The sequence below is a fragment of the Canis lupus genome, chromosome 27 (assembly GCF_003254725.2).
Source record: "Canis lupus dingo isolate Sandy chromosome 27, ASM325472v2, whole genome shotgun sequence".
Taxonomy (NCBI): Eukaryota; Metazoa; Chordata; class Mammalia; order Carnivora; family Canidae; genus Canis; species Canis lupus.
The window spans coordinates 19,661,251-19,686,307 of record NC_064269.1 but is presented as its reverse complement, the minus strand read 5'-3'; the positions used below and the strand labels follow the sequence as shown (position 1 = coordinate 19,686,307).

Genomic DNA, 25,057 nt, shown 5'->3' with positions numbered 1-25,057 from the left:
TTTTCCCGTCATCTTGGTAGGAAATGACAATCTGGGCGAAGATGGTTGCTCTGACAATAGAAAACCAGAAAGAACTGGCAGGTAAGAGAAAATGGGATATGACAAGAACAATACAGGAGAAAGAAGCTAAGAGGCGGCTGTTTCACAGAGACTAAGAAAATTGGAGAGAAATGGCAGACTATAACATTCGGTTACAAAGGTGCTGAAATAAATAAAAGCTGGTTTTCATATTAGCACACAGCAGCTCTCAGCCCCGCTCATGGGTCTCTTTCCTGCCAACACAGTTACTCACGGCTCCAGCTACTTGACTCTGCTGCTTGTCAAGAAAAGAACAGGCGGCCGCATGGGGTCTTCTGTATTTTATTCATTACAGCTCCTTTTATTTGTTGTCTTAATGTATTTAATTTACTCAATTATTACAGATGTTTTCTATTACAATGCTAATAAGAAAAATCTGAAAAGATACTCAACTTCTTTTAAGTCTGGTAGAAGTGGAAACATTTTTCCTTCTTGCCTCTTCAAGTTTCTGTTGATCCTTTCTGAAAACGCTGACTGAAAAATGGATGGTCCATACTAGTTTTAAGTAGAGGGAAAGAGGAGCAAATTCTAAGTGACATTTTGAAGAAATCTTTATAGATTCCGCTTTGAGAAGGTTTGAGACTAAGAATTCGAAAGCCTCATGAAGATACGCACAAAATGCATTACGGGTCTTTTCTGGGATCTTTGTGACTCTTTGAGAGTGATAAGTATATGCGAGATGCTTCTAACATGCCAGCATTATTTGGTGTTAGTAGCTGTTGGAGGGGGTGAAAATCTCACACCTAGGTTTTGTTGGTAGCTTTTGTGGGCTTTTGTGGACCCTTCATGTCGAACCAAGAGAAATGGTCTCCCCAAGAACTGTATTTATGTGTGGTTCATATACGTGGATTAGAACACTTAGGGAAAAACTCAACAAAGAAGAGGAACTTTCCCTCCGGGCTTCATGATTTACACAAATTAAATTTGTCACTGTGAAGACAGATAGAGCAGGCTGCCTTAACATGGTGTGCGCCAAACCCTGGACTGCATCAAAGCTCATGAGAGAGCCATAGGTAACTGTGTTAGATTTTCTTTGAACTCGTCCTCTAATCAGAGGCTTGTCACTGCAGAAAGCAGTTGAAATTTAATTAAGGGACAGGAAACTCCCAAGTCTAATTTTGTCCTAGAGGTGCTCTGTGGGTTGTCTCTCAGGACGTCAACAGCTATTGAGTGAAGGTTTTGGCACAGATGCTAAAGGCTGCCCCCTGAGGCACCACCCAATCGTGATATGGCATGATGGCTTATTCTGAGGTAGGCTAACTCTCCGCCTCTGTAGACACTGTGTTACACTGATAGATGCCTGCTTGCCTTGATGCACTTTTTAGGGACACCTGCAAATAAGGGCCCAATTTAATCATGATAGAAATACTTTATCAGGGAAGTTGGTTTGTCTTTCTTCTACTCCGGTTGTAAATTTTCTATTGTTTTTGATACTAAGTGCCCCCAAATAATCAGGTCATCTGAACCTAGTGGGGAAAGCTGAAATGCAAGTAAGTGAGAAAATACACGTAGAAAATATCTTTGCAAAGAGTGAGGAAAATTTAAGATGTTATCAAAACACTCTTTTAACAAAAACAAACTTCTCAGACACATTTATAAATTTCTGTGAGATTCACATCAAGAGGATAGCAGAACTCCACTTCTTCCAACAGGTCCTTGGAAAAGGCCCAATGTGCTACCTTAGACAAGAGCATGTCTTCCCAGTAGAGTGGATTTCTTTCAACCACTCACCCATGCCTGAGGAGGATCTTTTACTACCTGATTGGATTAGACCATATAGAACACATCTGATTTTTAGCAATCCAATATACTAATCTGCAGAGCAGTGTACCGTATAAATATCATACCTACTGTGCAATGCCTCCAGGTCATAATAAAAACATTGTGTTAATCCTTTCATAATATGAAAAACTTAATTGGCAATGAATAATTTCTACTTTGGCATATGATCTACTAGGTTTAAAATTACTTGCAAGTTGAACTGGACTAAGTTTTTGGAATGGCTAAAATCCTGAAGGTTCAATTCAAAATGATGGTCATGTGGTGTCAAAGCCTGAGTCTCAGACTGAATCATATCAGGACTACCCTTGAGGTATAAAGCAAAGATTTTGAGTGCTACTTTTGCTGGCTTGCCGTCACTAATATATGCACTTATGGACATCAAATAGAGCAGTGGAGAAATGTGGTGTATCACTTCTAACTTATCATAAGCCATCAGACAACTGAAAGGCATATTGGGTGCCAGCACTGAACTCCTTTAACTGTTCCATCCTTTGGGAAATATAAGGGAGGTGGGGAGTTGGAATGGGAATCATTTTGACCAGATTGCCGGTGAAGGCTAGAACTTTATGCTGTACAGATATGGGTGACTTGCTTTAGCCATGGACATTCCACTTTTTTTTTTTTTTTTTCAGAAAACAAAGTTGCATATGGGGTAGATATGATTAGTAAATATCCCCAAATCACCAATTCTGACCTTCTCAACATTACCGACACTTCTAAAAAACTGGACGTTTTACTTCAAATGAAGAAACAGTGGGATAACTCACTCTTCTTCCAAATATGCTGTTTTGAGTAAATACAGCTTAAGAATCTCTCTGACATATTGTTACCATGTTACTGTGTGCTGTAAATGCAACAGACTGGTTAAAGATCAAGTCCTAACCGCAACCATGTATTTCCTTTGTTTTATATATTTAGGTCAGACTGCTAAACATAGCTTTAACATATTTTCTTTGTGGTTTAATTTCCTTTGTGATTATTTCTTTTATTTAATGGGAGTGTAAAAATGTCCCAAGGACTAAAAAACAAATTGCAGCTCATTTTTAACATAGGCATTAGGAGGTAGTCCGTTAGCTTGCCTTTGGGTCAAGCTTTCAGGATCATTTCGGGTTAAAAATCCAACAGTGAGACATTTACATTTTCTTAACAAAACAGAGGGGACTATATTCATGTGGTGTTCTTTCATACCCCCTTGGGCCTGAGTTTTATAACAAACAAGGAATGAGAAAATGTGGGCTTCATAGTGACTCTCAGTGATTCTCTGGTCTGCACCTCCCTAGAGATGCCTATGAGGCGCCTGCAAGTGGCACCACCCCACAGCTCATAATGACTCCCTGGAGGTGTGGAGGGATTCCTGGACATGTAAGAAGGAAAGGCAAACTAAGTCATCAGGGCAGCACCCCAGGACCACCGTGAACTTCACAGCGGTGCAAAGAGTGATGTGTGTCTATCTCCTAAGTGTTAAAGCTGCAAAGAAGTTTTTCATTACTATCCAGCTTATTAATGTGTGTTTGCTTCTGGCACTTCATTCAGTTTGCACCCTGATAGTGAACAGGTCTGTTTTAATGGTATGTGTAATTCTCATTTCTCAGTAAAGTTGTTGAAATATTTGCTTCTTAAAGAAGACAGAAGTTTTCTTTTTCTTTTTTTTTCTTTTTCTTTCTTTTTTTTTTTTTTAAACATTCACTTACCTGTTCGTTTAGTGAATAGCAGAAGTATATTTTTCTATACTTTGGCCTTTGTGAACATAATGTATTCATCAAATCCTAAAAGGCATCCCTAATAGAATATCCTTTGATTTTATCCAGGACTTAATATATTTAACACCTGGATAAATTTAGAGTTCTTTTGAACTGAATGAAATCACTGAGAATCTAACAGTTACCAGACAGCTGTTAATAGTTTTAACAACTACTTGCAGTTGCCCAGAGGGAAGAGAATGTGGTCCATTTCAGGTCCTTCTATAAAATACAGTGAATTACAATGGGCACAATAGTTTGACTTTAATAAAAAGGAGATCTGTTTATTTTAATAGGAGTAGTATTTCAATTGTCAAAAAATTCAAAATTATCATTTTAATTTCCTTGAGTTAAAAATAAGAATCCTGGAAGAAATAGACTCATGGAAAAAAATTAGTAATGATTTCCTTCCTATTTACATTCTCATTATGATTGGAGAATATATTTTGAAATAACATAGATATGTGTTCTTCTAAAAATATTTTTTATTTGAATCACAAAGTACAATTTTTCTAAAATTATACTGAGAATCAATATTATGTTAAATTAATTGCAAAAACAAACACAATTTTAAATAGTCTCTTTTTCTAGGAATATGTAGGATATTTGAGAAAAGGAAGACATACTTATTAAATGAATGTTAGCCAAAAATATACAAAATTATTAAACAAAATCAGGCACTTAAATAGCTGAGTTTTAATTTTAATATTAATAAAACCTTCCTAAATTCTTGTTTTTTCATCCGAGAGGCAAAATCCACTGTACCACTTACCTAATTTGTGAAAATGGATTTTATTATATGAACAAATAATTGCATATAAACATAATTACACAGATTTAATTCACGATGTTAAAGACTAACCATGCTGATTTTCATAAAAAATATTTCCCTAATAAAGTCTTATTACTAACTTTTTTTCATGAAACATGTGTTTCCACCACTTCCAAAGACCTGGTAATCGTTCATGCAAATGAAAAAAAAGTGTATGTTTTCCACACACACATCAGTTGTTCCACAGACATCTGGTAACGAAACTTGGAAAGCTGCTAGACTCTGAGCCAGCCCAGGTGCTCACTACAACATCTCTAGAACTCAGCAATTGCCTGCAGTAATTTGTTGCAACTCGTATTGGCATTTTTACGGTTATGATGAGGCAAAAGGTGATGACATCATGTTCTAATGTTACGAAGGTGCTGTGAATTCAGTGTGAAAATTCCATCAATGAGTGATTGTTACTGAAATTGACTACATTGGTGGCCATTGCATTTTGCCAACTGAAACATCTGGGCATAAGTTAGCAGTGGCGCACCTTGTAAATAACTTCATTGAAATTAATTGCCAGAAGTTTGCAGCACCCTAGGTAGTTTATAAGTACCAGTTCTTATTCTACTGCTGTGTTTTGCACTTGAGAATCTTGTATTCTCAGATTCTGTTTTAGCAGCTGGGGATGAAAGTGAAAAGTGTAGAAAATGCATGATGAAACAGCAGGACCACAAGGAAATTAACATTATATGTAAGGAAGAAAACATTGCTATTTGTCTATACTTTCACTGATAAAGTATTTTTCTCTCAGAAATAATATTCAAATTAATGTATAAAGCAGTTTTTTAAAAAGAAGGCAGTTAAATGATAAGATATAGGGTCTCTGTTTCTCCAGAAAGAAACATCTAGCATTTTGCCCATGTTGTAAATATTAAATGCTTATTGTGTTGAGAAAAACATGTGAAATTATTACCTACTATAAAACCACATATTTGAAGAGAAAAAGGGGCTGTTCTGTGGAAAAACTAGGAGACTGATTAGGAAACATGGGTTCTGTTGTTGCTGTACATATTCTGAATCATTTAGAATAATTTTCTAAGTTATTCATAGCTTCATGCATCATAAATCCAAGGAGAGATAACCCCAAAATTACAAGGATACTGTAGTCAACAAAATGAATTATTCAATAAATATCTATGTCAATTCCTTGCTCCTTCCCTTCTTAACTCCTTACCTTTGAATTTTTGCTTTTTAAAAACATTTTGCAAATGTGAAGATGTTTAAAGATATTAAATGTTGATAGTTTAAAATTGAATGAGAGCCCAATTAGTACACTAAAATATACATTTGTCTTGAAAGTACACAACTTATATAGTACAATATAAACTTCCATAAGGCCCTCAATATTTCAAAAACTTTTATAAAATCTCTGCTTTAAAAAATAAATATTGTTTTGTTCTGTACATTCAACAAAGATCTACATAATTAACTTTTTAAAAAGTTGAATGAGGGAAGAAGTTTTTCTAACCAGTATGATATTTGTTATTATTTAAAGAAAAGCTGTGTAACCCTATCGACCCCCAAGACCTTGGCTGCCTAGAAGATTAAAGCTCATTTATGATAAATCAATCATTATCCTGAGCCCATACTTTCTGGTACAACTAAATTGTTCTTTCTGCCCCTTTCCCTTTTATATTTCTTGGCATTTGTTCCTATAGTTGCTTTGATAATCAGTTTATCTGTTTTTTTTTCCTATGTGAATTAAAGTAGATAGGGTTTAGATAATAAATACTCTAGAATATCTAGGACTACCAGTTGGTATTCTTTCATATAAAATATTTACAATTCAAAAAATCTGCTCTTCCTAGAGCTGTGAGATATTTCAAATTTGAATTTTTTTCTCCTTATAGCTCACTATAACAAAAATTGTACTTTATATAACAATGTTTTGCTTTGTTTTTGATAACAGAGACCCTTATGTTCACAAATGAGCTTTTGATATGACAATACAACCTAGCTATTCCCAAAAAAGACTGGAATTCTTTTTTTGAACAGAAAGAAAAAAAACTGTATCTTTATACTTATTCATAAAAGTAATCTTGGTGCTTTGTCATAATGGACATATTGTTCAGGCAAAGCAAGTTCAATGTACTATCCAAATGCAAGAAAGAATTCCATTTAATCTTTGCTTTTGTTAGGAACAAGCGTGGAGAGTATGGGCAAAGAAGCAGCTTTAACTTATGGTTTTAATCTTAAACGTTTGAATCCCTGTAAATTTCCCTGAGGTTAATATTTTAATGGTATCAGATCAAATTAAATAGAGAATATGTGGAAGGAATGGCAGGCAATTAACAGAGCCATACAAAATCAATGACAGTTGTTTTTTAATCAGATTTCCACTCAGCTGTTTTTCACTACAAATGAATGCATTTTACGACAAAAATGTATAAATCTTTGGAGCGATAGATAGAACTCTATGATCTTAGGATTTATCTTTACGATTTAAGGAATAAAATCAATCCCCGTTCTTAAGGATTTTGCTATTAATAACAACAGTTACATTTATTAAAGCTATAAAAAAGCCTAAAGTAAAAAAATGAGTCAGGGATTTTGCTAACGAGTTGCAGAACTGACAGGCTATTCAAGAAAGTTGTTAGGAGGCAGTGGCAGAGCTAGAAATAATAACAGAATGTGACAATTTACAGAAGGAACAGGCAAGCTAAAAGAGATCTCTCAATTGGCAAAAAGTGAATAGTTTTAATACTTTGATAAAGCATTTTTATTACCATTTTCCACCATTGTTTTGTTTTGTTTTCATACACAGTAGTAAGAGAATGATTTCAATCAAAAGCAGTTGCAATGGCCCTGAGAAGGTCATAGAACGTTTGTGGAGTAGGAAGATTAGTAGCATGGCAACTGATTATGAGGATCTATCCTTTCATTCAATTAATTTAGTAGCACCTATAACACTTCAGGCCCTCCACCAGGCTCTATGGATATGGAAGCCAATAAGGTTAAGGCTACTCCCTCTTGTACTTTGTCATTATTATAACTATCCTAAGTTATTGAAACATGTTAGATTAGTTACATTTTATTTTAAAAGACAGGTAAGTACAGAGACAATAATGCTGATCTATTGTGTTAGATGTCAAGCTAATAGTTATGCTCGGCAAAGAGGGGAGATGGGTAGAGAAAAGAGGAATGTAAAAAGAGGCCTTTGAAATTCTGGTAGTTTGTGGATTTATATGTTGGTTCTGAGTGGTTCCATATTCACTTTGTGAATATTCTCTGAATGTACACTTAGGATTTGTGCACTTTCCTTAAGTTATATGTTAATAAAAATTTACATACAATTAAAGAGAAAAAAGATAAAGAACTGTTTAATATATAATAAACGATTTGCCTTCCTTTTCTTTTTAAGCCGAGCTTCCTTATCTTTTTGTTACTACTCAATCCTCTACAACAGTCTAGTACATTCCATATGATCTGGGCTCTCTATAAGATTGCTAATGACAGAATCACTATCTCTAATGGCCACTCTTCTATCTTTACCCCCTGGGATGGCTCTATCCTTTTGACTTTCTAACCATTCTTTTCTCTAAATTAGGATAGCTCAAAAAAAATTTTTTTTTCCTAATTTGGCTTTTGTAACACCATATTCTCCTAGTTCTTTTTCTAATCATAAATTTTTCCCTCTTAGCCCCCTTCACTGGATTTTCTTTTAACCATTCCTTAAATATTGATGTTCTCCTGTTTTCTCAAACTTTCTCCTTGCTCTACCTTCTTCCAGGGGAATTTGATTCAGAGATTTTGTTTTTGTTTTTTTGTTCTGTTTTTGTTTTTAACTACAATCTATTGATAATGCTCAAATCTTTATCTCCACCTCCCAAAACTTGAGATCTAGTTCCAAATTTTAGATTGTCTACTTGGCATTTCCACCTGTTTTTCATTTAAAAACCCAAACTAAGTAAGTTCCAAACTGAAATTGTCTAAACTCAAGAAGTCTGATTTTCCTCCATTTCCTGTCTCAATTAGCAGTTAATCTTTAAGCCAGTCATCCAAGGTAGATATTTCTGAAAAATTCTTTATCCTGTCCTTTCTTTCAATTCCCACATGAATAAACCACTTTGTTATTAGTACCAATTAAATATTTCCGAAATTGAGCCTCTTTTCACAATTCCATTGTGGAATATGCCAAATTGGTATAGTCTGGGCCCTCATTATCTTTTTTCCCTCCTTTTTTTATATCTTCATAAGTCAGTCCCCTACCTAAGACGTGAACATCCTTCTTACCTGTTTTTCCACATTGCTGCTGGAGTCATCACAGGTATGATTGCTGTCTATAGCACCATTCAAAGGGTACTTCCTGCTGGCACGGCAACAGGAACACAGCCTGCTAACTCCTCTTTTAACATGTTCCTTTTGAGATGCAAAAATGGTTAATCTCAGCAAGAGCACAGGAACCTATGGAAGACTACCATTCACCAGTCATAACATCCAAGAGATTTCCATTGGTTATAGTGCAAGTGGTACCACATTTTTAAAAAGGACTTCTCCTATGTATTTTAAATGATCTCCATAAAATAATGGAAGAAAGGCCAGAGAGCAGATCTGTGAGACAAAGAGAGGTAATTAAAAAAAAAAAAAAAGAACAAAATTTCAAAGTAGATGAATTAGAAAAAAGTAAGATTTAATAAAAATGCAATTGGATTTTTAAAAATCTTAATTAAGAGGCAACGTTATAGAAAATTAAATTAGTACTTAGAAAACAAATATAGAGACCAAGGAATGGGAGAGAAAATGATAGATCTATATATTTTCTGTTATAAACAAGAGTGTAAAGATAAATCTTGCATATAAATCTTTGCATGCTATCTCCTGTTCCTTAGAACAAATTTCTAATCGTAGGAATACTGGGTCATAAGCTTTAAATTTAGAAAAGTTCTGGAATGTGTTACCTATTTATTTATGAGAGAGAGAGAAAGAGATCACAAGTAGGAGGGAGAGAAAATCTCAGAGCCAACTGGGGCCCAATCCCACAACACTAAGATCACAACCTGAGCTGAAACCAAGAATCAGGCACTCAATGGACTGCACCATCCAGGCACTCTCCAAATTATGAAATGATTAGATTTATTATTTTACCAATAGTGACTGCAAAAACAAATTCCTTCGTGTCTAAGCTCATACAACTATTACAAATCTTTTAAAAAAATTCTTTGCCATGCTGTTTTAAATCCCATTAATGATTATCTTTAATCTTAGAAAATATTTTATAGTAGACATCTTTTAATAATGTTTTGACATTTGTGCTAGGTTTGCATCAGTAATTCCAACAAATATTTGAATTTAGTGCAATGCTGAAGTGCCATTGATGCTCATTTCAATTCTTTTTTATAATAATTTCTTCTCTCTTTTGTCATTTATTTTGATGCATTTCCCATTGCACAGGAGCATATCTTTGAAAATATTTTCATTAAGAAAATTTATTTTTTTCTATATATTTTTTAATTGAAGTTTGATTTGCCAACATATAGTATAACACCCAGTGCTTATCTTGCCAAGTGCCCCCCTCAGTGACCATCACCCAGTCACCGTATACCCCCTGCCTGCCTCCCCTTCCACTACCCCTTGTTCATTTCCCAAGTTAGGAGTCTCTCAAGTTTTGTCACCCTTTCTACTTTTTCCTACTCATTTTCCCTCCTTTCCCCTATAATCCCTTTCACTATTTCATTAAGAAAATTTAGATGGTACACTTTCTGAGCCCTGGATATATGAGAATGTCTTTCTGGTAACTTTACATGTAAAAAACAATTTAGCTGAGTTTAGAACTTTTAACAAAACATTCTCTCAAAAGGAGGATACGTGGTTTTCTCTCAGTGTTATAGTCAAGCCCAAGGCCAATCTGATTTTTACTCCTTTATAGGCAGTCTGTGTTCATTGGCTTTTATGCTGTAGAATATTTTCTTTTGTCTTTGAAATTAAAATTTTTTATTCTAATATGTCTATTTTTAAAAGTTAATACAGCCTGACCAAGTTATTGGACTATTTCCATTACAAATGTACATGTTTCTTCACCTTTGGAAAGTTTATTCATTTTTATTATGATATTGGCTAAATTGAGAAGAGCACAGATCAGTATTTACTCATAAAACGAGGGATAGGGGTGGGGAATGGGTAAAAAACAAATATCAGGCCCAGAAGTTTTTCTGAGTTATTTCTAATTATCAAATAGCAATAAGTAATTCCCATGTGATAAATTTAATTTCTTTTCAGAATACAAGAAAAGATAGAAATGTTCTCAATTTATTTTATTTTATTATTTTATTTTATTTTATTTTTTAAAGATTTTATTTACTTATTCATGAGAGACAGAGACAGAGAGAGAGAGGGAGAGGCAGAGGCAGAGACATAGACAGAGGGAGAAGCAGGTTCCCTGCAGAAGCCCGACGCGGGATTTGATCCTGGAACTCCAGGATCCTGTCCTGGGCCAAAGGCAGGCACTAAACTGCTGAGCCACCCAGGGATCCCCCTCAATTTATTTTATAATGCAAATATCTTGATAGCAAAACCAAAGATACCATAATGTGATATCACTGCACAAATCTTTTATAAATATAATACAAAAAACCCAACTAATAAAATAATTTTAAAGTTGACAGTATCTTACAAAATACACCAAAATGAGGTAGGGTTGTTTTGTTTGTTTTGTTTTTTTAAATATGGTTTAGTGCTACAAAACCCATTAATATAATTTATCACATTAAAAGAAATTAGATGTTCATTGCAATAATGCTGATCCTAAATTGGACTGGATAGTTGTTCACTTGCCATTACTTCTGTACCCTTTTATTACAGAGGAGAAACCATAGACTGCCAATAAAAAACACTAACATGAGATTTATAGGGCATGAGAGAAGGAAAGGTCATTATTATCTGGATGTAGTTGTAAACTGACAAATGAGCAAACATTAGTTTTACACTGGTTTTCTCAAGAATTCTTGAGAGCTACCTGCTGTGGTGTTACAGGCTGAAATCTTTACTTTTGAACTCTCTGACCTGTTTCTCCTGTTCTAAGAGTTGTGTAAGCCCATAATTCCTATATTAAATTCTTTGTACCTGGATTACATGGAGTGCCTTCTGTGTTCTTGGTTGATCCCTGATCGATATAATACAGAAATTATATTTGATAAAATTCAAAATCCAGTGCTTAATCAAACATATAATATATATTATGTATAAGATGTCAAACTTAACATTATGTAGGAAGTACATAAAGAAATTAAATAAAACTTTTCATAGAGAGATATATCTTGAATAAATGGAAAGATGTACCTAATTCTTGGATGTTGAAGATTCAGTGTTAAGAAGGTATTAAGTACCTTCAAATTCATTCATATATCTAATATGATTTAAATGAAAACTCTCATCAGAACTTTTTTAAACTTGATAAAAATTTCATAAAGCTTTCTTGAAAAAAATCATGAACAAGATTAAATTATTTATGAGAAAAGAACAATGCATAGATAATTGGCCTAATGAATATTAAAGTAAATTATAAAATTACAATAATTAAAAATGTAATATGATGCCATGTCATCATAGACATAGATCAATAGAAATGGAATAAAAAAACAAATAAAAGTTAATATACACAGGAATTTAATAATAGCAAAACTGCATTTAAATTTTTCTTCCACCAGATTAGTAGATTCTACTGGTTGTGTTTCAATTTTTAATTGACAAATAGCTCCAGTCTTTACTCCCTCATCAGTGCTTGGAATTTGACATTTTGAGTTCCTAGAATAGATTGTTTACAGTTCCTTTCATCCAAATAAATGGGCTTTTTAGAAATGGTTCTTGTTCTCAGCCTTAAAGGTATATCTGAAATTGAAAGATGTTAAGATATCCAAACTACCCAAAGTGACCAACTGACCAACACAATCAAAATCCTATCAAATCCCAACAATATTTTTGGAGAATTAGAAAAAAAAATCCTAAAATTCATATGGAATCTCAAGGGAACTTGAATAACCAAAACCATCTTCAAAAGGAAGAACAAAGTTGGATGTCTTGCACCTCCTGATTTCAAATATTACTATATACCCATGGTAACTAAACAGTGTAGTATTGGTATAAAAACAGATATATAGACAAATGGAATAGAATAAAGAGTTCAGCCCAACAGAGCAAGATGGCGGAAGAGCAGGGTCCCCAAATCACCTGTCTCCACCAAACTACCTAGAAAACCTTCAAATTATCCTGAAAATCTATGAATTCGGCCTGAGATTTAAAGAGAGACCAGCTGGAATGCTACAGTGAGAAGAGTTCGCGCTTCTATCAAGGTAGGAAGACGGGGAAAAAGAAATAAAGAAACAAAGGCCTCCAAGGGGGAGGGGCCCGCGAGGAGCCGGGCTGAGGCCGGGGCGAGTGTCCCCAGGACAGGAGAGCCCCGTCCCGGAGACGCAGGAGCTGCACCGACCTTCCCGGGGGAAAGGGGCTCGTGGGGAGGTGGAGCAGGACCCAGGAGGGCGGGGATGCCCTCGGGCTCCCGGGGACAGTAACAGACACCTGCGCCCCGGGAGAGTGCGCCGAGCTCCCTAAGGGCTGCAGCGCGCACGGCGGGACCCGGCGGGACCCGGAGCAGCTCAGGGGGCTCGGGCGGCGGCTCCGCGGAGGGGGCTGCGCGGCCCCGGGAGCAGCTCGGCCGGGCTCGGGCAGAGGAAGAGGCTCCGTGCGGAGGGGCCTGCGCGGTTCCAGGAGCAGCTCGGAGGGGCTCGGGCGGCGGCTACGCGGAGGGGGCTGCGCGGCCCGGGAGCGCGAATCCACCAGCGCAGGCTCCGGGGCACAGGGCGCCGGGACACAGCCCAGGATCCGGCCTCCCCCGGGACAGGCAGAGGCCGGGAGGGCCCAGGACAGCAAGGACGCTCCTGCCCCGAGCTGAGCAGATCAGCGGCCCCGCCCGGAGCCTCCAGGCCCTGCAGACGGAGTTCCTGCCGGAGCTGAATCCAGGTTTCCAGAGCTGCCCCGCCACTGGGGCTGTTCCTCCTGCGGCCTCACGGGGTAAACAACCCCCACCGAGCCCTGCACCAGGCAGGGGCACAGCAGCTCCCCCAACTGCTAACACCTGAAAATCAGCACAACAGGCCCCTCCCCCAGAACACCAGCTAGACGGACAACTTCCAGGAGAAGCCAAGGGACTTAAAGAACACAGAATCAGAAGATACTCCCCTGTGGTTCTTTTTTTTTTTTTTTTTTTTTGTTGTTGTTGTTTTGTTTTTTTGTTTTGTTTTGCTTTTTGATTTGTTTCCTCCCCCACCCCCCCCTTTTTTTTTCTCCTTTCTTTTTCTTTCTCTTTTTCTTCTTTTTTTTTTCTTTCGTTTTTTTTTTTCTCTTCCCTTTTTTTTCTCTTTCTCTTTTCTTTCCTTCTTTCTCTCCTCTCTTTTTCTCTTTTTCCCAATACAACTTGCTTTTGGCCACTCTGCACTGAGCAAAATGACTAGAAGGAAAACCTCACCTCAAAAGAAAGAATCAGAAACAGTCCTCTCTCCCACAGAGTTACAAAATCTGGATTACAATTCAATGTCAGAAAGCCAATTCAGAAGCACTATTATACAGCTACTGGTGGCTCTAGAAAAAAGTATAAAGGACTCAAGAGACTTCATGACTGCAGAATTTAGAGCTAATCAGGCAGAAATTAAAAATCAATTGAATGAGATGCAATCCAAACTAGAAGTCCTAACGACGAGGGTTAACGAGGTGGAAGAACGAGTGAGTGACCTAGAAGACAAGTTGATAGCACAGAGGGAAACTGAGGAAAAAAGAGACAAACAATTAAAAGACCATGAAGATAGATTAAGGGAAATAAACGACAGCCTGAGGAAGAAAAACCTACGTTTAATTGGGGTTCCCGAGGGCGCCGAAAGGGACAGAGGGCCAGAATATGTATTTGAACAAATTCTAGCTGAAAACTTTCCTAATCTGGGAAGGGAAACAGGCATTCAGATCCAGGAAATAGAGAGATCCCCCCCTAAAATCAATAAAAACCGTTCAACACCTCGACATTTAATTGTGAAGCTTGCAAATTCCAAAGATAAAGAGAAGATCCTTAAAGCAGCAAGAGACAAGAAATCCCTGACTTTTATGGGGAGGAGTATTAGGGTAACAGCAGACCTCTCCACAGAGACCTGGCAGGCCAGAAAGGGCTGGCAGGATATATTCAGGGTCCTAAATGAGAAGAACATGCAACCAAGAATCCTTTATCCAGCAAGGCTCTCATTCAAAATGGAAGGAGAGATAAAGAGCTTCCAAGACAGGCAGCAACTAAAAGAATATGTGACCTCCAAACCAGCTCTGCAAGAAATTTTAAGGGGAACTCTTAAAATTCCCCTTTAAGAAGAAGTTCAGTGGAACAGTCCACAAAAACAAAGACTGAATAGATATCATGATGACACTAAACTCATATCTCTCAATAGTAACTCTGAATGTGAACGGGCTTAATGACCCCATCAAAAGGCGCAGGGTTTCAGACTGGATAAAAAAGCAGGACCCATCTATTTGCTGTCTACAAGAGACTCATTTTAGACAGAAGGACACCTACAGCCTGAAAATAAAAGGTTGGAGAACCATTTACCATTCGAATGGTCCTCAAAAGAAAGCAGGGGTAGCCATCCTTATATCAGATAAACTAAAATTTACCGCAAAGACTGTAGTGAGAGATGAAGAGGGACACTATATCATACTTAAAGGATCTATTCAACAAGAGGACTTAACAATCCTCAATATATATGCTCCGAATGTGGAGCTGCCAAATATATAAATCAATTATTAACCAAAGTGAAGAAATACTTAGATAATAATACACTTATACTTGGTGACTTCAATCTAGCTCTTTCTATACTCGATAGGTCTTCTAAGCAAAACATCTCCAAAGAAACGAGAGCTTTAAATGATACACTGGACCAGATGGATTTCACAGATATCTACAGAACTTTACATCCAAACTCAACTGAATACACATTCTTCTCAAGCGCACATGGAACTTTCTCCAGAATAGACCACATATTGGGTCACAAATCGGGTCTGAACCGATACCAAAAGATTGGGATTGTCCCCTGCATATTCTCGGACCATAATGCCTTGAAATTAGAACTAAATCACAACAAGAAGTTTGGAAGGACCTCAAACACATGGAGGTTAAGGACCATCCTGCTAAAAGATAAAAGGGTCAACCAGGAAATTAAGGAAGAATTAAAAAGATTCATGGAAACTAATGAGAATGAAGATACAACCGTTCAAAATCTTTGGGATGCAGCAAAAGCAGTCCTAAGGGGGAAATACATCGCAATACAAGCATCCATTCAAAAACTGGAAAGAACTCAAATACAAAAGCTAACCTTACACATAAAGGAGCTAGAGAAAAAACAGCAAATAGATCCTACACCCAAGAGAAGAAGGGAGTTAATAAAGATTCGAGCAGAACTCAACGAAATCGAGACCAGAAGAACTGTGGAACAGATCAACAGAACCAGGAGTTGGTTCTTTGAAAGAATTAATAAGATAGATAAACCATTAGCCAGCCTTATTAAAAAGAAGAGAGAGAAGACTCAAATTAATAAAATCATGAATGAGAAAGGAGAGATCACTACCAACACCAAGGAAATACAAACGATTTTAAAAACATATTATGAACAGCTATACGCCAATAAATTAGGCAATCTAGAAGAAATGGACGCATTCCTGGAAAGCCACAAACTACCAAAACTGGAACAGGAAGAAATAGAAAACCTGAACAGGCCAATAACCAGGGAGGAAATTGAAGCAGTCATCAAAAACCTCCCAAGACACAAGAGTCCAGGGCCAGATGGCTTCCCAGGAGAATTTTATCAAACGTTTAAAGAAGAAATCATACCTATTCTCCTAAAGCTGTTTGGAAAGATACAAAGAGATGGAGTACTTCCAAATTCGTTCTATGAAGCCAGCATCACCTTAATTCCAAAGCCAGACAAAGACCCCGCCAAAAAGGAGAATTACAGACCAATATCCCTGATGAACATGGATGCAAAAATTCTCAACAAGATACTGGCCAATAGGATCCAACAGTACATTAAGAAAATTATTCACCATGACCAAGTAGGATTTATCCCTGGGACACAAGGCTGGTTCAACACCCGTAAAACAATCAATGTGATTCATCATATCAGCAAGAGAAAAACCAAGAACCATATGATCCTCTCATTGGATGCAGAGAAAGCATTTGACAAAATACAGCATCCATTCCTGATCAAAACTCTTCAGAGTGTAGGGATAGAGGGAACATTCCTCGACATCTTAAAAGCCATCTATGAAAAGCCCACAGCAAATATCATTCTCAATGGGGAAGCACTGGGAGCCTTTCCCCTAAGATCAGGAACAAGACAGGGATGTCCACTCTCACCACTGCTATTCAACATAGTACTGGAAGTCCTAGCCTCAGCAATCAGACAACAAAAAGACATTAAAGGCATTCAAATTGGCAAAGAAGAAGTCAAACTCTCCCTCTTCGCCGATGACATGATACTGTACATAGAAAACCCAAAAGTCTCCACCCCAAGATTGCTAGAACTCATACAGCAATTCGGTAGCGTGGCAGGATACAAAATCAATGCCCAGAAGTCAGTGGCATTTCTATACACTAACAATGAGACTGAAGAAAGAGAAATTAAGGAGTCAATCCCATTTACAATTGCACCCAAAAGCATAAGATACCTAGGAATAAACCTCACCAAAGATGTAAAGGATCTATACCCTCAAAACTATAGAACACTTCTGAAAGAAATTGAGGAAGACACAAAGAGATGGAAAAATATTCCATGCTCATGGATTGGCAGAATTAATATTGTGAAAATGTCAATGTTACCCAGGGCAATATACACGTTTAATGCAATCCCTATCAAAATACCATGGACTTTCTTCAGAGAGTTAGAACAAATTATTTTAAGATTTGTGTGGAATCAGAAAAGACCCCGAATAGCCAGGGGAATTTTAAAAAAGAAAACCATATCTGGGGCCATCACAATGCCAGATTTCAGGTTGTACTACAAAGCTGTGGTCATCAAGACAGTGTGGTACTGGCACAAAAACAGACACATAGATCAGTGGAACAGAATAGAGAATCCAGAAGTGGACCCTGAACTTTATGGGCAACTAATATTCGATAAAGGAGGAAAGACTATCCATTGGAAGAAAGACAGTCTCTTCAATAAATGGTGCTGGGAAAATTGGACATCCACATGCAGAAGAATGAAACTAGACCACTCTCTTTCACCATACACAAAGATAAACTCAAAATGGATGAAAGATCTAAATGTGAGACAAGATTCCATCAAAATCCTAGAGAAGAACACAGGCAACACCCTTTTTGAACTCGGCCATAGTAACTTCTTGCAAGATACATCCACGAAGGCAAAAGAAACAAAAGCAAAAATGAACTATTGGGACTTCATCAAGATAAGAAGCTTTTGCACAGCAAAGGATACAGTCAACAAAACTCAAAGACAACCTACAGAATGGGAGAAGATATTTGCAAATGACATATCAGATAAAGGGCTAGTTTCCAAGATCTATAAAGAACTTATTAAACTCAACACCAAAGAAACAAACAATCCAATCATGAAATGGGCAAAAGACATGAACAGAAATCTCACAGAGGAAGACATAGACATGGCCAACATGCACATGAGAAAATGCTCTGCATCACTTGCCATCAGGGAAATACAAATCAAAACCACAATGAGATACCACCTCACACCAGTGAGAATGGGGAAAATTAACAAGGCAGGAAACAACAAATGTTGGAGAGGATGCGGAGAAAAGGGAACCCTCTTACACTGTTGGTGGGAATGTGAACTGGTGCAGCCACTCTGGAAAACTGTGTGGAGGTTCCTCAAACAGTTAAAAATATACCTGCCCTACGACCCAGCAATTGCACTGTTGGGGATTTACCCCAAAGATACAAATGCAATGAAACGCCGGGACACCTGCACCCCGATGTTTATAGCAGCAATGGCCACTATAGCCAAACTGTGGAAGGAGCCTCGGTGTCCAACGAAAGATGAATGGATAAAGAAGATGTGGTTTATGTATACAATGGAATATTACTCAGCTATTAGAAATGACAAATACCCACCATTTGCTTCAACGTGGATGGAACTGGAGGGTATTATGCTGAGTGAAGTAAGTCAGTCGGAGAAGGACAAACATTATATGTTCTCATTCATTTGGGGAATATAAATAATAGTGAAAGGGAAAATAAGGGAAGGGAGAAGAAATGTGTGGGAAATATCAGAAAGGGAGACAGAACGTAAAGACTGCTAACTCTGGGAAACGAACTAGGGGTGGTAGAAGGGGAGGAGGGCGGGGGGTGGGAGTGAATGGGTGACGGGCACTGGGTGTTATTCTGTATGTTAGTAAATTGAACACCAATAAAAAAAAAAAAAAAAAAAAAAAAAAAGAATAAAGAGTTCAGAACTAAACTTTTGCTTATATGGCCAAAGGATTTTTCACAAGGGTGCCACAACCATTTCATGGGGAAATGACAATCTTTTCAACAAATGGTGTTGGGATAACTAGCAAGATACATAAAAAAGAATGAAGCTGGACTTTTATCTTACATCATTTACAAAAAATGAACTCAAAATTATCAAAAACCTACATGTGAAGAGTTAAAACTATAAAGCTCTTAGAAGAAAACAGAGGAGAAAGTCTTCATGACATTGAATGTGTCAATGATTTCTTGGCTATGACACTAAAAGCACAGGCAACTAAAGAAAAAATAAGTTGGACTACATAAAATAGTGTGTATACTACATAATACTACTATGCATCAAAAAGACATAATCAATAGCGTGAAAAGGTAACTTACATAATGGGAGAATATTTCCAAACCATATATCTCACAAGGGGTTAATATTTACAATGTATAAAGAAACACAGCTCAACAACGAGAAACCCCATAGAACCCAGTATAACAATGGGCAAAAGGCTCAATAGATATTTCTCCAAAGAAGCTATACACATGGCCAGTAAGCACATGAGGAGATGCATAACGTCACTAATCATTAGGGAAATGCAAATTAAATCCACATGAGATACTACCTCACACCCATTAGGTGGCTACTATAAAACACACACACACACACACACACACACACACACACACACACACAAAAGAAGTATTTGCAAAGATGTGGAGAAATTGGACCCCTTATGCACTGTGGGAATGTAAAGTGATGCAGTAACTCTGAAAAAAAAAATTAAAAATAGAATTATCATATGATCTAGCTGTTCTACTTCCGGGTATATATCCAAAAGAATGGAAAGCACTTCTTGAAGAGATATTTGTATATCCATGTTCATAGCATTATTAATCAAAATAGCCAGATGGTGGAAACCACCCAAGTGTCCACTGACAAATGAACTGATATACAAAATGTGGTATAAACATTCAATAGACTATTATTCAGCCTTAAAAAAGAAAGGAAATTTTGAAACATGCTAAAACATGGATAAACCTTGAGAATATTGTTAAGTGAAATAAGCCAGTCACAAAGAAACAAAAACTTGATTCCACTTCTATGAGTTAGTCGAGTGGCCAAATTCATCCAGACAGAAAATGGTAATGTTTAGGTTCTGGTGGGAGGAGGTAATGGAGATTTGTTGTTTAATTGGTACAAAGTTTCAGTTTTGTAAGTTGAAAAGAGTTCTAGAGATAAATGGTGGTGATGGTTGTACAACAATGTGAATATATATAATGCCACTGAATTGTACACTTAAAAATGGTTAAGACAGCAAATTGTATGTGTATTTCATCATAATTAATTATATGCATATACAAATAAAGTTATATTGGAGAGCTATTTATAGAAAGGGAGACCAGTGATGTTTAATTCTCTTATGCTTTCTGATCCTTAGATAATAATCTTATTTCCTGGTACCTCCTTTTTTTTTCCCCATTAGCAGAGAGTACCAGCCAATATTGTGACTTTTCCTACTGCCAGAAATTCTGGAACCAGCTGAATTTTCCACTCCCTCCTTATTTCTGACAAGCTAGTGTGCTTGTGTGCTTCTTAAACTAGACACCATCCTTCACCTCATCTGGCCTATATTCCAGTTGGGGGTATATGAACAGCAAAAGGCACAATTGAAACAAAATGTGGTGGTGTCAATTTCTAAAAAGTTCACTGGAAGCTCTGCTGATAATTCATCAGGGCTTCCTATAGTAATTTAGCACATGTAGGTGACTAAGAAAAGTGATGTTAAGAATAGAATAAAGCCTTGAGTTCTAATTTTATAAGACATACACTAAGAAATATCATGTACACTATTCCATCAAGATGAAAGGCTTAGTTTGTTTTAAATTACATAGGCATGAGAGCAAGGTGTAGAGGACACGATTAACATGTAAAACATTCCTTTGTGGTTGACGTGGAAAAGAATTTAAAATATGGACAAGAGCAGGCAGCTCAGGTGGCTCAGCGGCTTAGTGTCGCCTTCAGCCTGGGGCGTGATCCTGGAGACCCAGGATGGAGTCCCACATCAGGTTCCCTGCATGGAGCCTGCTTCTCCCTCTGCTTGTGTCTCTACTACCACTCTCTCTCTGTTTCTCATGAATAAATAAATAAAATCTTTAAAAAAATATATGGACAAGAGCTATTTGGTTAGCAGATGTTTCAAGGGTCAAAAGTGAAAGATAGGAATATAAAACTCAAGTGGAAAATTTACTACTAGAATTTTTTTTAGTGGCTAAGAAACAAGTCCATACCACTTATGATGTCATTTATTTAATTTGGTAGAAAACCTAACAGGTAAATTCAAGGCAACTATAAAACTTCCTATATGATTGAAAATTTTGTAACAAAAGCAGATGCTTCAATTGGAAAAGTTTCTTTCACAGCTTGGTCTCTGGGTTTTCTGTCAACCAGGTTGGGCAAGAATATTACCATGTATTTGGGCAAATGAGAGTCTACCATAGGCCTTTTCAGTTAATACATTAAAAAAGCATTTAAAAATATTAAAGGAAGTCATATTTAGTTCTTTTTGTTTCTTTATCAAGATTATTATTGACTCCTTTAAATGTTCTACTATATTTTTCTATTAGAAAGAAAAAAATGCACAGAATGTGGCTGTATCAGTGAAAGGTTACAATTCTTTCCTCTTTATTAAGCGCATGAATTCACCATTGGTAAAATTAGGGTATTCTCATATTTTTAGCAACAGTAAAGTTTAACAAACCTTATTTTCCTCGGTGGTGGGAGAACACCTTGAAGTTCCTCCCACGTAACATAATGGTATAATGTAAGTTTGTTAACCCTGAGTGCTCAATAAACTCTTCTTAAAATTTCACATTTAAAATTTTCAAAACTGGAGATCCCTGGGTGGCTCAGCGGTTTAGTGCCACCTTAGGCTCAGGGCATGATCCTGGAGACCCGGGTTCGGGTCCCACATTGGGCTCCCTGCATGGAGCCTGCTTCTCCCTCTGCCTGTGTCTCTGCCTCTCTCTCTCTCTCTCTGTGTCTCTCATGAAAAAAATAAATAAAATCTTTAAAAAATAAATAAAATAAAAATTTCAGAACATTTTAATGAACAAACGTTTGTTGTTTCAGCAGACTTTTGAGAGTTTCAAGAGTAAGGAGTCCTCCAAATTCATCTGAATTAACTTGGAAAAACAAAGAAAAGTATTTAGCTTCATAAAGATTTCTTCGAAAAAATTTTATCTATTATCTATCTATCTATCATCTATCTATCGAGAGAGCATGAGCTGGGTGGGCAGGGGCTGAGGGAGAGGGACAAGCAGACTCCCTACTGAGCAGGGAGCCCTATGAGGGGCTCCACGGGAGACTCCATCCCAGGACCCTGAGGTCATGACCTGAACTGAAGTCGGATGCTTAGCCAACTGAGCCACTCAGGTGCCCCTACTTCCATAAAGGTTTTAACTAGGATATTCTATTTAATACTTTTGGTAAATATATCAATGTATTTCCCAATCCTGCTCTTCTGGGTCCTGTATTTCAATGAATGAAGTCATCATCCTCCCACTTCAACTCAAAACCTCAAACTCTTGTTTTGACTTCTTTTTCTCTTTCCCCCACTCACATCTACTTAGTTTTTACTCATACCAGTTTTATTTTTACAGAACCTCTTGCTTGTCTTATTTTCAATCTCAAAGTATGCAGCATTATTGAAATTGCCTTTCTAACTCAACTCCCTATCTTTGCTTTCTTATCTAATCCATCCTACACAATAATGTCAGATCAATTCTCTTAGTATACTGTGCAAATGCTGATGTTCTGCTCCTACAATTTCCCATTATCAGCTCAGTTTTTGGAATATCCCATTCTGATATTCAATACTCTCAAGGACCTATTCACAATATAGCTCTCTAGCATTATTTCTACAACTACCTTTTACATTCTCTAAACTCTTAGGTCCTTTAACCTACCATACCCAAAATGTTTCCTTTATCTAGGATGTACTTTTATCACTTTCAATATGTCTAAGAATTTTGCCTCAGCTGTAAGAACTCAAATTCTGAACCCTTCCCCAAAGCCTTCATATCTTCATCCTCTGAATTTTCACTTTATTTAAAAATTTTTTTTAAAGATGTTATTTATCCATGAGAGACACACAGAGAGAAAGAGGCAGAGGCACAGGCAGAGGGGGAAGCAGACTCCATGCAGGGAGCATGACATGGGACTCGATCCGGGGACTCCAGGATCAGCTCTGGGCTAAAGGGTGCGCTATACCGCTGAGTAACCCGGGGTGCCTCTTCATAGCACTTTATATATATCTTCCACATTGTATAATTTTGATCGTGTATTTAATTTTCCATTTACACTATAGTCTCTTGATAGATTTCAAGCTCCTTTTGAGCAGGCTTTATAGGTACTTTATCTTGTTATATCCTGCACTCCAATTTTTCAGTAAGTATCCACTGAGTTATTTAATCTGTGTGTAAGATTGAAAACTCTTGAAACTTCAGGTGTAAGATGTGTGAAGGAAGGAAATTTATTCACCTTTGAATAATATTATGCATTTGTAAGTCTAAAGAAGAGAACAGAGTTTAGTAATTCCAAAACTATTGTCATAAATTTGAAGCTGTAACATAGGGTTTCCTAAACACTCATTAAAACTCATTACCTTATATATCATGTGGCGACTGATTAATTTCTCAAATTAAGAATTTCATGTAGGAGGCACAGATACAACAAAATCTAACAGAGCAACTTCCATGATCTATTTATTATCTTGTCTGTTTTCTGGTTCTGATGATTTGACTGGCTGTTCCATAGGAAACATCCAATGCAGGAAGCAGTAGAGCTGATTACTGCACACTGCCCTCTGGTGAGCCACAAGGGTAATCTAGAGGGGAAAATTGAGGGTTGAGAGTATAACTCACTCTCCATGTCCACGATGCCCACTGGTGCCAAAGAATGATGTCACATTTTGTGATGTGATCACTTCTCTCAATTGTGCTCTCCTGAGTCTACCAATTCTTTCCATGTAGGTCATCAAACGGCCATCAGCTGGTAAAACTTTCCTCTTCGCTTAGCCAAAAATGGATCCAGAATAGTTGTAATGAGTCTTACTAAACCAAGAATTAAAAAAAAAAAATTACTATTACTTCCACCACATTTCCCTGCATCTTCAAATATTGCCAAGGCACTGAATGAAAGCAATGATAAAATATATTCTTCTCAGTTTGTAAGGAAAATGGAGTCTTAGTAATTGCCGTGCTAAATTCTTCTATGTTCTCATTAACAAGTTCTATATAAAAATATAGACCTTTCTCATTCTTAAAGAGAAGTCCAAAACCAAATAACCAACTTAACAGCATTAGAAGTACTGTTTGACTTGGAAGGATCACAAGCATATCTGGCTTTTGACCATATTAATACTGCCATGTTGCTGGGTGATATTCATTTATTCATTACCACTTGACCAAATACCATCTAGGACTGAAGGGATAATTAAAAGTTTCAGAACAGACATGCAACTGCTCAAAACTCATTTTCTAGGAAGGATAAAAACAAATAACCCAGTGACCCAATGAGGTGTTTCATTGGCTTCTGCAATCAACTGTATTTACTGTTTGTGTGCAATGATGTTCATTATTTTCTCATCTTATTCTTTATTTTGGGAAACTACATTTTGTGCGAGTGACACCAGTAATGGGTAATCTTCAAATAGATGGAAATTTCCTTTCTGAAGAAGAAAGAAAAAGACTTGCAGAAACATAGAATAAGTGCCATCTTGTTGTTTTATGGCATGCTAATCTTGTTTAAAAAAGAAAAGTAAAAAAATAAAAAAAAAAGAAAAAAAGAAAAAAGAAAAGTCCTCTTTAATACAAATTTTGACTCCTCAAACTCCAAGAAACAGGCCTTGCTTTAGAAGCATACTCTAACCTTCTAAAATAAAAGTGTAATTTTTCCTTATGTTCTTTATTATGTAGCTGAAAGTTTAAATGATACTTGAACTAAAATCCTTTCTTGACTCTCAATCTTTTAATTTTCTGAGGTTGTTTACATGCAAAGTCCTTAAACTAGTTTTTACTTATTGTTAATTTATGTTACTTTCAAGTGAAAAAACACTCTGTGGGAGGTTTTATACTGGTTTCTCCTGAGTTGTTGCTTAAATGTGGGTAAAGGGATTCCTGAAT

The 25,057-nt window shown here is 36.8% G+C and overlaps 1 protein-coding gene across 5 annotated transcripts in view; it reads right to left on the bottom strand.

The window, feature by feature from the left end:
- Window positions 1-4,184: 4,184 nt before the first annotated feature.
- Window positions 4,185-25,057, bottom strand: part of LOC125753818 (nischarin-like) — a 37,606-nt gene continuing 16,733 nt past the window's right edge. For 4 of the 5 annotated variants that reach the window (XR_007406419.1, XR_007406418.1, XR_007406417.1 and 1 more), the window contains one exon: window positions 23,384-23,986. Coding sequence is in view for 1 of the 5 variants with exons in the window: in XM_049102558.1 (XP_048958515.1) it covers window positions 23,947-23,986 (40 nt within the window). In the remaining 4 variants the exon portion in view is untranslated. Of the gene's footprint in view, window positions 8,782-23,383; window positions 23,987-25,057 lie in introns of those variants that run through there. The other variant, XR_007406416.1, reaches the window with a different exon arrangement.